This window comes from Maylandia zebra, linkage group LG11 (genome assembly GCF_041146795.1).
Source record: "Maylandia zebra isolate NMK-2024a linkage group LG11, Mzebra_GT3a, whole genome shotgun sequence".
NCBI lineage: Eukaryota > Metazoa > Chordata > Actinopteri > Cichliformes > Cichlidae > Maylandia > Maylandia zebra.
The window spans coordinates 35,599,230-35,612,677 of record NC_135177.1 but is presented as its reverse complement, the minus strand read 5'-3'; the positions used below and the strand labels follow the sequence as shown (position 1 = coordinate 35,612,677).

General features: G+C 38.9%; 2 protein-coding genes and 1 long non-coding RNA gene across 4 annotated transcripts; 2 read left to right on the top strand and 1 right to left on the bottom strand.

Annotated features, from left to right (window-relative positions):
- The first annotated feature begins 1,455 nt into the window (after positions 1 to 1,455).
- On the top strand, positions 1,456 to 4,116 carry LOC143421139 (membrane-spanning 4-domains subfamily A member 15-like). Its single transcript, XM_076890266.1, has 5 exons — positions 1,456 to 1,652; positions 1,736 to 1,846; positions 2,477 to 2,533; positions 2,644 to 2,870; positions 3,550 to 4,116. The coding sequence occupies exons 1-5, from the start codon at positions 1,551 to 1,553 to the stop codon at positions 3,584 to 3,586; spliced, it is 534 nt and encodes a 177-aa protein (XP_076746381.1). The 5' UTR covers positions 1,456 to 1,550; the 3' UTR covers positions 3,587 to 4,116.
- Positions 4,117 to 4,642: 526 nt separating this feature from the next.
- Positions 4,643 to 8,988, top strand: LOC143412452 (uncharacterized). 2 transcript variants are annotated; one of them, XM_076890264.1, is made up of 7 exons: positions 4,643 to 4,767; positions 6,373 to 6,510; positions 6,583 to 6,693; positions 6,802 to 6,858; positions 7,180 to 7,347; positions 7,439 to 7,555; positions 7,910 to 8,988. In XM_076890264.1, the coding sequence occupies exons 2-7, from the start codon at positions 6,400 to 6,402 to the stop codon at positions 7,979 to 7,981; spliced, it is 636 nt and encodes a 211-aa protein (XP_076746379.1). In that variant the 5' UTR covers positions 4,643 to 4,767; positions 6,373 to 6,399; the 3' UTR covers positions 7,982 to 8,988. The 2 variants fall into 2 exon arrangements, with proteins under 2 accessions (XP_076746379.1, XP_076746380.1); XM_076890265.1 differs by having other exon boundaries at positions 4,647 to 4,767; positions 7,913 to 8,988.
- Positions 8,989 to 10,038: 1,050 nt separating this feature from the next.
- LOC143420976 (uncharacterized) lies at positions 10,039 to 13,014 on the bottom strand. Its single transcript, XR_013100714.1, has 3 exons — positions 12,842 to 13,014; positions 11,391 to 12,443; positions 10,039 to 11,071 (listed from the first exon to the last, which is right to left on the bottom strand). It is a non-coding gene; the product is annotated as an uncharacterized LOC143420976 (long non-coding RNA).
- Positions 13,015 to 13,448: the final 434 nt, after the last annotated feature.

The following is a 13,448-nucleotide window of genomic DNA, read 5'->3' as shown; positions in this document are numbered from 1 at the left end:
ACACACAAAGTTTGCAGACTATCAAGGATCAAAACCTCTACCAATCTACAACTAATTACAAAACTCTAAGCATATATAAGTAAATATTTCTAAGCATAAATGACAATCAACAATACAAATCTAACACCTGTGTCATTTATAGGCTGCTTAAAAATGCTCTGCAGGTTACTGCAGGATGAACAGGTTAGTTTGCTGTCCTGGATTTAGATCAAAAAGCCTGTACTACTACTCAGTCTACTGGAACTGTTAAAAAGAAACATGTACAAAACTCCACAATGTTAGAATGATTAGAATGATTTCAGGTAGAACTGCTACATTTTATTAAACAGAAGCTGTCAACTCTGCTCTCTTGTGTGGGCAACCATGAGGAAACAGTTCCTTTTAAGTTGTAGATTCAACCTGCTTCATATTTTTGGCCACCAGATGCTACCAAAGAAGATTATGTTGAAAGACTTTGAGTAATGAACCCTTTATGGATACAAGTTCCGATGCTTCAGAAAGCTTCATTTGTCTGTCACTACCACTAAGCTGACACTTAGAAATAAAAAGGAACTAAACAGGAAACTTCTAAATGAACAGGCCAGCCAGGATGAGGGAAAAATTGACGACCATGTAACAAAGAGCAGTGGCAGAAACAGACAATATATACACAATAGGAAAGTAACACATCCACACTGAGACTCAGACACATAAGCTTGACACTGGGAGTGAAGAAAAACAGAAAGACTGGAAAAACAAAAAGATGAAACACAGAGAGGAGAATGTGGGACCAGGATAGGGAGAAACACAGGATGCAGGGCTACAGATATAATAACAACACAAGAGAGGGAACACAGAGAAACCAGACAAACACAAGGACACAACCAGGGAGACAGGAATCACAAAAGGAAACTAACAGCTAAGGAACATATACATAATCCAAGTAACCATGACAACATTCAAGTTATCTTTTTTATTAGCTGCAACAGAAGAAATGTCACATTTTGACCTTTTCCCCAAGTCCCACTTGAAGCCACCATTGCATCATACAGCACTTAATAATATATACATATCACAGGTGAATGGAAGATTAAAAAAGCAGATGTATTTAATAAAAATATGTATTATTAAAGAATAAGACAGAAAAGACAGAAACACAACAAGCTTTACTTTGTCCTCTGTTGCATATTTTACAGTTACTAAATAAATAATGGCAGGCAAAGGACACAAGCATTATCTCACTGCCTTAGAGCACACCCACAGCTTTAATACACCTGCATGTTTGGATTTGATAGGTTTGTTGACTGATAATTGTGACTCTGTTTGCTTTAAGCATTGAGAATTTGGCACATTCAAATGTGGGTCCTCTGCAAATACCCACCCTTCACATGCACACATGAACCAAAAATGAGAGACCAACTGCGTGAGCTCCAACCTCTAGTCAGTAGCAAGACGACACATTTCTTTGGTGGGAGGCACATTCCCACTGCTGAACAAAAGGACAGAAACGTCTTTCAAGTTTTAGGTGTCGGTCCATCATCAAAAAAAGGAAGCTGGCAAATAGTGAGAAGATGCTTCCATCAGTGTGTCACATCCTGAAGTTTCTTTGCTGCAGTCCAAAGATTTGCTGCTGTTTGCATCTGCTGCAGGTCTTTGATGCTGCAGCTATTGGGGTGAGAACGTAAAAGAAATGTATCATCCAGCTGTTAAAAGATAATTTTAAGCTTTTACTTTAATCGTTCTGAATCCTTTACAGACTATACAGATCTTAGTGGGCCTGTTTAACATTGGACTTGGGCCGGGACGAACAAGCACACATCCTGGGGACCTCAGCAGCCTGGGAGCTGCTTACTGGCTGGGTGCTGTGGTAAAATAATCTTCTTTTTCCTTTTATTGTTGCATATTTAGCATTTTTTGTGGTAGAAGAGTTTTTTATTTTGACCTGCAGGAAAAAAGAAGGCCTTTCTTAAATTAACGTGTCTTTTATGCACATGTTAGTTATCCTGTCATTTGTAGGTCCAAATATTTAATGTTGGGAGTCATTCTTCAACCTACAACTGTACACTTCGTGGCAGCTCTCAATTGGACTTCACAATAGCTCAGATCAATTACTTCATAACTCATGCTGGGCTTGGTGTTGTAGCTCCTCTCCCTATGTGTCAAATTTCTGCTGATTGATTTTACAGCAGTGAGGTGGGGCTGTTTGCCTGACATGACCAAAGCTGTCCCTTTGTCACAAGGGTCACCAAAGCAGGTAGCTCTGGTGGAGTTTTACACCAGATCTCCTTCCTGATACAATCTCAAAAGAATTTATGTTTCCAGCTGGAACTCACCTGCTAAGCAAAGGTGTAAAATCACCCGAAACTAAAGTCTATAACTTTTCGATAAATACATTAACAATTTGTTAAATGGTCTATTACCTTTTTCTTTTAAAAAAAAAGGACTTTTCTTGAATTTATGATCACCTCTAACATCGTGTCTACTGACCTCTCACCAGTTCATTGTTAGTGGAATTGTGTCCATTTTGGCTGGACAACTCCGTTCATCCTGTTTGGTAAGAAAACTCATGAAGGACTTAAGACTGTGCTGTAAATAAGATTGTCAATAAAAAATGTGTTAAACAACTTGTTTCTAAGTTTTAATTTTCTAAATGTCTCCTCTCAGATGGGCTTCTCTGTTTTCATGAATATTGCTGGTGGGATCTTTGCCATTACTGCCATTGTGCTGTATGGCATGGACCTGAGAGACACCTCTCTCCTCTGGATTTGTGACCGCAGCAGCGATGATGCTGTTCTTGATGAAGACAACTGCAGAAATGTAGCGCTTTTTGCCCAAGTAATCCAGCCTAAACACACATTTACAGTGTACCATAACTGCAGCAAAGTTGTCATGTGAGTTGCTCTGACAGTGCTATATGACAATTTTTGAGATAAATTGTGTTTTTTCTTTATTTTACTGTGTTCTAAAATCATCAGAAATTACTGAAATCCTTGGACATCACACTGATCATCCTGGCTCTTCTTCAGCTGGCTGTCAATATTCGTTATGCTATTTGGGGCATCAGAGCTCTGTGTCCACAGGGTGACAAAGATGTCGAGGAACAGTTGCCACAAATCATGGAAGAGATCATCCTGATCCATCCCAGAAATGAAAACTGACCTCGTGAACACATGAATGCATGAGCTGCACATTTACTTCTGTTTCTCTGAACTCCAGCAGAAAGTATTGACAATAACCCCGCCCAGTATCTCTCTGTAAATCCTCATCTGCTTGTAGATGATTTCTTTGATGCTTGAATTTAAAAAAGAAGTAAAACTATTTGTTTTGTTCTTCAGTTTCATAGGATTTCTGGCTTTTTCCACCGTTGGGAAGTACTTGAAATATTTCTTTATGCTAATTTTCTGATGTCATTGTGTAAACAAATGAGAAGACTCTGTTCTACACACACGTACAATAAATGATAAGAATGCACCTGTGCAGATATAAAATTGACAACTCACAGAACAAAAATAACTCATCAGTAAATCATGATGTAATGTTCTTGAAGTGCACTGTGTTTTGTGTCTGCAGGGTGTCAAAGATACTGAGATTTCCCAGCCAATTTTGAAGGAAGTCCTCATGATGAGTCCCGGTGCTGAAAAAGGATTCACTCTAATGTTTGGATCCTTGAAATAAATCCTCAAGATCTACTAGCAGAATCAAATCAAAACTGCATTACAGCAGTAATAATGTTTAATGACTGTTACTGCAAAGCTGTTTCTTAACTCAATTAATTCATTCTAATCATTTTCTAACTTGCAGATTTTCTATTCTACAAACATATAATAGTAATTGAATGGCACGGTTGCACATTAGCAAAGCACATCAATGCACGGTATGGAAGTACTAGTTTGTCTGTTTTTTCTCGTATTTTTAGCTCTTTTAATAAACTGTAACTTCACTGAGTGAATGGAGCAAACTGCAAAATGATAATTTTAATTAATAAATATTTTCACTGTTATTTTCACTTATTTTCCCCGTTTTTGTTTGTTTGTTTTGAAAAAGGGCCCAAATGTTGTTTTAGCTTTTGGCTGCATATGACAACAGAAAGAATACACAGTGAATTAGAAATGAAACTGTAAAATGAACCAACCTATAAAAAAAAAATAAAATAATGAGCTTTATGTATTGTTCTTACTCGTTTAATTAAAAAGCATAATGAAAACAATGATGACTCTTCAGTTACAGCACTTATCATTTTTTAATATGATTAATATTAAAACGATAGAAGAAGAGGAAAACAAAACACTAGAACATATTTTTTTCTGGAATACCTTCATCACGTGACAATTTTATTATTTAAAAAAAAATCTAAAAACCTTCGTCACATGTATTTTTATTCATAGACCATATTATTATTTTTTAGATGTGTCACTGCTCTTTTGTTAACTAATGTTAAGATAAAGTCTGCACATAATATTTTTCATGTGCAGAAAATCGTCCCTTTATATAAAAGACAAAGAACTGTCTCTGTGTTAAACAAACTTTACGTTACCACTGTGTATCGAATCAGCAGGAACAAAATAAAGAGAGCTGGGAGTAATTATTTACAGAGTACCAGGTGGCATCACTGTATTATGTTCCAGAAATGCTGAACTTTAACCTGGTCATAGATTTTGCACATTCAGTTTTAAATGGCTTTTATTTTGAAGAAAAGTGTGACACAGGAAGTTTCACTTTTATTTTTACCTGAGTTTGTCACCAGCGAACGAAACTGTTGGCGTTACAGGGATTGAGGCAGCTCGCCAGGTAAGTCATCTGCACGAAACGCACACTTGCAGTCATTTATAATACTTAACGTGAAGCCGCGGACTGTATGATGCGGATTTTTCTCAATGTTTGCACTGCTTGCAAAAGAAATGAATAGACAAGGAATAATTTAAACTTAAACTTTGAATACATTAATTTTTTTTATCATGTAGCCTATTCGTTTTAATTTTGTTCGATTTTGTTTTATTTTAGCTGTTTTGGGTTAATAATTGATTTTCAAGGTCACTTTCAATTACCCTGATTTCTTATTTGAGTACATATCTTTGCTATAATATAGGCTGAAGGAAGTGCAAAGATTTCTCAGAACTTCATCTGCTGAGAGACAAAACCCGTTCGTAAGCATTCAATCACAGTTACCCTTTCAAATACCAAGCAGCGCTTCCTGTTTTGAAATTACGCATGTCAATCACATTAAATTCCAGCGTTTGTAGCTGTGAAGTGTAATATGATAGTGAAAAGGACCACTAACACTTCCCACGGAGCAAACTGACGTCTTCTTCTCTTCAACCAACAATCCAAGCGTTCCTACACTCAACCTGCCATAAACAAAGCAAACAACTTATAATTTGACAGTTCGGGGACTTTGGGTAGTTATGATAACAAACGACAATCAAAAGAAAAACCTACATTAAGGCGATCCAGTGCTTATTATTTTGTTAAAAGAAAAAAAAATAAAGATTTTAAAAAATACACATATTTTGTCATTTCAAAATGCGATATGCCAATATGTCGACTAATATATATATATATATATATATATATATATATATATATATATATATATATATATATATATATATATATATATATATATATATATATATTCTTTAGAAAAATGAGAACAATTTTCCCTTTATTCCCGTTTATTTGTTTGTTTGTGCTCTAAGGTTGCTGGTTATTCTTTTTGTGGCATTCCAACAGCAGCAAACAGCGAAGTTGCAGAGCGCCCTCTGGTGGACAGTCATAGCATGATTGAAGAGTGTTTTTTCCCACCTCTTCTTTACTTTTTAAATTTTGTACTTATAGAGTAGCAATAAAATTGATGATGACATCCATGCATTTTCTTTTCTAATTTTATTTTGAGAACAGTTATTTAAAAACAACAATAACAAACAAAACCAAAAAACAAACTACCTTTACCAATGCATCCACTTTCTCTCAGATGTGCTTCTGTCCATAATCATGTTATCAGCCAACCTTTTGCCAATGAATCTAATTAGCAGGGTTTCAGTGATTTAGAAATCATTATATTTTTATTGTTTTTATTTACATCTCTTCTCAATTTCTTTGGAAACAGGTGTTTATAACATAGTTATATATTCCTTTATATGTCACACGTGCAAATGCTTAAGTGTATAGAGACAAGTTATCTGTGAAATATCATTATGTAAAATTATATGACACAGCAGGATTACATTATGCAGCATGTCACTACACACTCTCACTGCATATATTTGAGTCATAGCGATATGTCAGTCTTGTGTTGTTTGAGTTGTGATTTACTGTTTTGGCTTCATAGTGGGATTCATAATTTCAGTGTGTCTGTTGAACCATGCCTCCTAAAATCTCTTTGCCACTTTGCAGATGTGAGAGTTATCCATAGTCACTGTGATGACCACAAAAAAGAGCAGATTTCCACCACTGCATCAAACCCTCAAGGCTTTCACCAGCTGTCCAGTGTTCAGGGGGGCGATGCCTAATGGGGCATTTGCAGTTCTTGGGGTGAGGGGAACTCAAATTCATTTAAAAAATTCATTTTTCATTGGTATGACTGTGTGATTTATTCTTTTACAGACCATACAGATCATGGTGGGGCTGTTTAACATTGGGCTTGGTCCCGGACGCACAAGCACACATCCTGGAGATTTGACCAGCTTGGGAGCTCCTTACTGGCTGGGTGCAGTGGTAAAAAAATAAAACTGTTGATTTAAGAATAAAAACAAAATAAGAAATGATGCATTTAGTATTTCTGACTTTAATGAGTTGTTTAATGAGTCGTTGATCCCCGTTCAGTGCATCGCAGCTGGAATCCTTTCCATTATCATCGGCCAGTGCCCCTGCTTGTGCTTTGTAAGTAAAGACTACTACTACTACTCGAGGGCAGGGATAGCTCAGTAGGTAGAGTGGTGGCCCCATGATCGGACGTCGGGGGTCCGACTCCACTGAACGGCTACCCTGAGGTACCCTGAGCAAGGTACCGTCCCTACACACTGCTCCCCGGGCGCTGCACTGGTGGCTGCCCACTGCTTCACTGGGTGAATGGGTTAAATGCAGAGGAACTATTTCCCTATGGGGACTAACACGCACACTTTACTTTAAAGACTAAAGTTAAAAGGAAACGTACATTGTTATGGAGCACAGTGAGGTAAATGATTGAATCTCTCCTCTCAGACATGGTATGCTGTGTTTATGAACATAGCTGGCTGCATCTTCGCCATCACTGGTATTGTGCTGTATGCTATAGACCTGGCAGAAGCCTCTGTTGTCTGGATGTGTGACTTGAACTGGTCCACTGCTCAATTCAACGATAACTGCAAATATGTGGCGTTCTTTGCTCAGGTAAATATGCTTTTAAAACATACAGAATAGCATATTTTTGTCATTAATCGTGCACATTGATTGTATTTTGTTAATTATTCCTTTATTTCAGAGTTTGCTGACAGCCATGGACATTACTTTGATCGTGCTCACTGTTCTCCAGCTGTGCGTCTGCATTAGTGCCACGGTTCTGGGAATCAGGGCTCTGGGTAACAGGATGAAGGAAAAAGTATGAACTAAGACAAACACACACACACACACACACACACTCTCTCTCTTTATGGTATAATGAAAGGAATAACCTTGTGTTGATGGTGTATTTGTAAGACTGTAATTGGCTAAAGTCATCAATTACTGACTTGATTTTCTAAAGCACAAAAACAACGGCACATCGAGGTGTAAGAGTCGAGGTCCTCCTCAGACCATAATATTTATAGTACTATTCTTTGTAACGACCTATCAGGTATCAGTTGCTCTGGGCTGCTGGATGTGCTGATATAGCTTGACTAAAAACTACATGAAGAAAAATAGATACGGCCTGTACAATTATCTGTAATTGACTTTTTACTCTGCTTTGTCTCAGCAGGATCTCAGACATGCTGAGATTTACAAGCCTGTATTGAAGGAAGTCCTCATGACGTGTCCTGGTGCCTGAAATCAACTACCCTAACATGTGGATGCATGAAAAAGCGATATGTCTTTTTAAACCTTGTGTAAATCTATAAGATGCGTTAGTGAAAGGTAATCAAAAGTACAACCCCAACTCTGAAGAAGCTGGGATTCTGTGTAAAGTGTAAAGTTAAAATGCAGTGAAAATGAGTAAATCTCAGAAACCCATATTTTATTCACAGTAGAACAGAAATAGATGTCAAATGTTTGAACTGAGAAAATGTAAATTTCAGGAAAAAAACAAAAAGGTAATTTTCAATTTAATAGCAGCAACAACATGGAGGTCATTGTGAGTTGTGTCCACAGACAGTGATTTGTGAAAGTGTTTCTGAGCCCATGCACGGATTCCATTAAAATGATGCCTGTTTTTATTGGCTCTTGAGGAAGATCACAGGCATCTGGTGTTGATTTTTGGCCTTGTCGGTCGTGCAGAGTCTGAATGTTTTGATGACAGTCTGTACAGTAGATAATTAGATGTTCAACGTTTTTGTAACTTTACATTAAGGAACATTTTTCTGAAATTGTTCCACAATTTGTAGACAGTTTTTGTGGAGTAGAAAACCTCCAACTGTCTCTGTTTCTGAGAAAATCTGCCTGTGTGAGATCCTTTTTATATCCAGTAATCCTACCGACCTGTTGCTCATTAACCTAATTAGCTTGCACCCATACCATTTTTTTGTTTAATTGCTGCCATCAAATTCAAAATAAGCTACTATTTTAAGTGAAACAGTAAAAATCTGAGGTTAAACATTTAAATGTTTTGTTCTACTCGGAATAAAATGTGGGTTTATGAGATTTGCAAATCGTTGTATTCACTTTATTCACATTTAACACAGTGTCCCCATGTGTAACTATCATGTAATAGTTACACAGTAAAGACAGTATTTACTCTGATACCCGTTTCAGTATATTTCAAAATGTTAAGTGTGTTTTCTGGCTGCAAATAATCTTCTACATTTATTGAATAAAACCTAAATAAATTGCAAAAGATGTGATATTACGCTGTGGGGTTTTTTCAGTAATAATATTCAGTCAGCTTTTCTGCAGGCGTCTCAGCGTACATGCTGGACACGCTTTGTAAGAAATAAAATGTGAACCAGCGCTATCAGGTTAGCTCAAAGTGGAGCTGATCCTGAACAATTTGGTGAGAACACAGCTGTTATATCTCAAAGTCTTAACTTAGCAAAATGTCAGGAATGTTTGAATATGATTTGTGGAAAGCTGTGACACTGAAAAGCTTTTTTTTTTAAACAAGCAAGTATGCACAGCTGCTTGACCTGTGATTAGCATTTACACATCTATTTTCTTCCGCTTATCTGGGGCCAGGCCACGGGTGTCAGCAACCTAAACATACAAGCCCAGATCTCCCTCTTCCCAGCCACCTACTATTTGAGGGAAGCATTCCCAGGCCAGCTAAGGCCAGACACACCAAGGCCTGGTAGGATATGCCTGGTACATCTTACCCAGGAGGCCTCCTGGTCAGATATCCAAACGCTGCTTGACACTTGACTGCAACTGCTTGAGTGAGAGCTGGACTCTACCACCTGATGAAGACAGCAGAACCGCATCATCCACAAAAAAAGCAGAGATGAGAGTCTGAGGCTACCAAAGTAAAAGCCGTCTGCACCTAGGCTCTGTCTAGAAGGGCGGGCCCATGTTTCCTTCTGTCACTTACCATCACTAGAGGGCTCCTGAAAGCCCATTTGAATAATCAGAATATGTATTCTCTGAATTGATTGATTTAAACTGTTCTCACATTTTAGATTACATGTTGTGTGCTGTGATGCCACCCACTAGGTGACAGTGCATCGCTTTGGTTTGTAAATTCTGTGAAGACGCCTGATCCTCTCTAATCTTCCTCCAGACGCTAAGACCTCGATTTCTAAATTAAATGCAAAATTTGCTTTAATCTGAAAATCAGAACTCGTAGCAAAAAGCAGCAGTTCAGTTCTTACTCCTTAGCCCAGAACACACACACACACACACTCTGATTTTTGTGAGCCTTAATCGAAATGAAATACATGAAACGTTTCACTTTACAGGTAATGAATATTCAAAGATTCAAAGAGTTTATTGTCATGTGTACTAAGAAAAAGCATTTCTCTGTACAATGAAATTCTTTCTCTGCTGGCCACACACAGATGCCGGTTAATACGTACAAATAGATAAAATACAAATAGTATGAACAAATAAACGGAGACAAAAAAATTGAAGTATTAAATAGACTTATGCAGCAGCTCTCTTCTGGACTCTGATGGTAGATGCTCTGCAGAGAGGTCAGCGGGGTCCTGGTGATGTTCTCCGCAGGTGTTATCACTCTCTGCAGGCGTTTTCGGTCCATAGCAGTAGTGCTGCTGTACCGTGCAGTGATGCAGCTGGTCACGGTGCTCTCCACAGTGTAGCTGCAGAACCTGCTGAGGATCTTGACCAACATACCAAATTTCCTCACCCGCCTCAGAAAATACAGCCGCTGCTGAGCCTTCTTGGCCAACTGTATGGTGTTCAGTGTCCAGGTGAGGTCCTCAGACATGTAGACGCTCAGGTATCTAAAGCAGCTCACCCTCTCCCCTTCAAAGCCCCAGATAAACAGCAGCTGGTGAGGCCTCATGGGCGAATGGTCCTTATCTGAAAGAGACAGGAGGGGAACTTCTCTTCCGGTATGGTAAAACTCGCCAGCAGCAGACCAGGGAGGAGGCTCCTATCGCAGACCTGTCTCCTCCTGACAACATGTCGCCGCACAGTCCCGCCCCACGCCACACCTGAACACGGCCTCCCTCGTCTCACCGTCAGATGCAGGCAGAGGGGCATCCCTGCCCTGTTGTGAATTGCGGCCATCGCCACCCGCTGTTGCTGTTCCTGCCGTTGGGACTGGATCGCCGAACGACTCGCGGCACCCCACAGTCAGGCAGCAGTTCCTTCAACGCACGTGTGGGCTTGCACGCGTTCCTTTTTCTCCTGCTCACCTTTCATGCGTCGCTTCTTTTTCTCTCCGCTCACCATCCCCTTTAACAGGTCAACCTGGCGGCTGATAGGCCACCTTGGGGAACGCCCCCACCTCACAGGTGCCTACAATTGTCTGTTTAGTCCACAGTGGATTAAAGGAATATGGTACAACAACATTAACACACATAATATAAATATGAGGATAAAACCATGCAATATAAATATCAATAAACAAACATGCAATATAAATATCACAATAAAATCAACACTATGTACCAATACACAGATTGATAAAACATAAAAACACAAATTTCCACTGTGTGGCACTAATACACAATCAAACTGTCACAAAAATGAAAAGAAAGAAAGAATTATTCTCTGCTATGATTCCTGCTACAATACTCTTAAACTTATTATTATCATTAAATCACATGTAGATTAAATTAGCATACTCGTGGCTCAAGAGTTGGGAGTTCGCCTTGTAATCGGAAGGTTGCTGGTTCGAGCCCCGGCTTGGACAGTCTCGGTCGTTGTGTCCTTGGGCAAGACGCTTCACCCGTTGCCTACTGGTGGTGGTCAGAGGGCCCGGTGGCGCCAGTGTCCGGCAGCCTCGCCTCTGTCAGTGCGCCCCAGGGTGGCTGTGGCTACAATGTAGCTTCATCACCAGTGTGTGAATGGGTGGATGACTGGATATGTAAAGCGCTTTGGGGTCCTTAGGGACTAGTAAAGCGCTATATAAATACAGGTCATTTACCATTTACTATCTACTGCACAGATACAACTGTATAAAACAAAGGTAGTAATTTACACAGGCTTTCATCACAGGGTCAAATTTGCTTCAGAAGGTTTCTCAACTGACTAACGTCACATTGCCTAGCAGTCATAATATGAGCTGTGTCTTTTCCAGTCCAAGCCATAACCTGCTGATACAGTTGGAAATTTTATAAACAACCCACAGCTGAATCATGAGTTACTGCTATGAACTATGACTGTTTAATTTGGCGTCATTCACAGAAGGCTTTAAGAAACGCAGGAGTTACGCTGGATCATCTTTACAGCTGGAAGATACATGTGATATGTGTGATATATGACATTAATTTGACACAATTTCTTTAAAAGATGTAGTCTGAGCCTTTTACACTGAAGCTGGGGGAACATTTTTTTGTCTGAGTTCTTATTTGATTTCTCAGACTTTTTAAATGTTAAGTTAGTGTTCAGGTCAGATAAAAATAATTATAGTGGTGCTTTTAACTTTAATGCAAAAGCCTAAAAAAGCAAAGTCAGTGCAGCATTTAATTTATTATTAGACACATTTGGTTTCTCTCAAATTGTAAATGAGTGGCAATGATGTTTAAGCAAATACAGGGTGTAATGATGTGGAATGTGAATGGAATAATTGTAATACTTTAGAATCTTTACCTTACAATATGACAAGGTGTTCTGTGGCTTGTCACCAGTCTGCTTGTTCAGTCATTGATTCGGGCAGGACTTCACCGATGGAGCATCTAAAACAGGAAGTTTTCTGGTCCAGTTTAACTTTTACTTTGAAAGCCCGGCCCAGACGAAAGCATGGGCCCTTTTTTCTCTGCTGAACTAACTTAGCCATTTTAATTTTTCTAAACTAACCTCAGATGTGCTGCTGGCACAGTAACGTAAGTATGACAGGTGATTTAATTCACTTCTAAAACATTTAATTCTAAACAATCAAAATTATATGGTCACCCAGTAACTAAAAACACTTAAAAGCGTATCTAAGGCTGTCTTACTCGGCTGCACACACATCACTCAAATACGCAAACATTTTACTCTTTATGTCCAACCTTTTTTAAGCAAGAACTAGAAAGCAATTATGAAAATTGTACACAACTTCAATTACACTGTCTTCTTGCATTGTGGAGCTTACACTTGGCTTATCTTGAAGATCTCATAGTACCAAATCACCCCAAAGGAGCACGTCACTCTGAGGCTGCTGCTACTTCCGTTCCCAGCGTATTTAAAAGTAGAATGGGAGGCAGAGCCTTCAGTTTTCAGGCCCCTCTTCTGTGGAACCAGCTTCCAGTTTGGATTCAGGGGACAGACACTATCTCTACTTTCAAGATTAGGCTTCAAACTTTCCTTTTAGGTAAAGCATATAGTTAGGGCTGGACCAGGTGACCCTGAACACACCCTCTGTTACATCTAGGCTGCTGGGGTTTTTCCATGATGCATTGGATGTTTATTCTTTACTCACCTCTTCTCACTCTGTGTTTATACAACACTCTGTATTTAGTCATTAATTACTGTCTCTCATCCATAGTGTCTTTTGTCCTGCCTCCCTCCCTGAGTCTGGTTCAGCTATAGAGGTTAAAAATGAGGTTTTCTCATTTCACTGTCACAAAGTTCTTGCTTGTCAGGGGTTGCCTGATTGTTGGGATTTCTCTCTTATATTGTAGGGTATTTACCTTATAATAAAAAGCACCTTCAGGCAACTATATTTGAAACTGAATAAAACTGAATTGAATTGGTGTGCT

What these genes read in the sequence shown, in the direction of transcription:
- LOC143412452 (XM_076890264.1), top strand. Translation starts at nt 6,400, where the DNA reads ATGACCACAAAAAAGAGCAGATTTCCACCACTGCATCAAACCCTCAAG. An exon ending in AGTGCCCCTGCTTGTGCTTT is followed by an intron (nt 6,859 to 7,179) that starts GTAAGTAAAGAC and finishes CTCTCCTCTCAG; the next exon opens with ACATGGTATGCTGTGTTTAT. An exon ending in ATGTGGCGTTCTTTGCTCAG is followed by an intron (nt 7,348 to 7,438) that starts GTAAATATGCTT and finishes CCTTTATTTCAG; the next exon opens with AGTTTGCTGACAGCCATGGA.
- LOC143421139 (XM_076890266.1), top strand. Translation starts at nt 1,551, where the DNA reads ATGCTTCCATCAGTGTGTCACATCCTGAAGTTTCTTTGCTGCAGTCCA. An exon ending in AACTCCGTTCATCCTGTTTG is followed by an intron (nt 2,534 to 2,643) that starts GTAAGAAAACTC and finishes GTCTCCTCTCAG; the next exon opens with ATGGGCTTCTCTGTTTTCAT. An exon ending in AACTGCAGCAAAGTTGTCAT is followed by an intron (nt 2,871 to 3,549) that starts GTGAGTTGCTCT and finishes TTGTGTCTGCAG; the next exon opens with GGTGTCAAAGATACTGAGAT.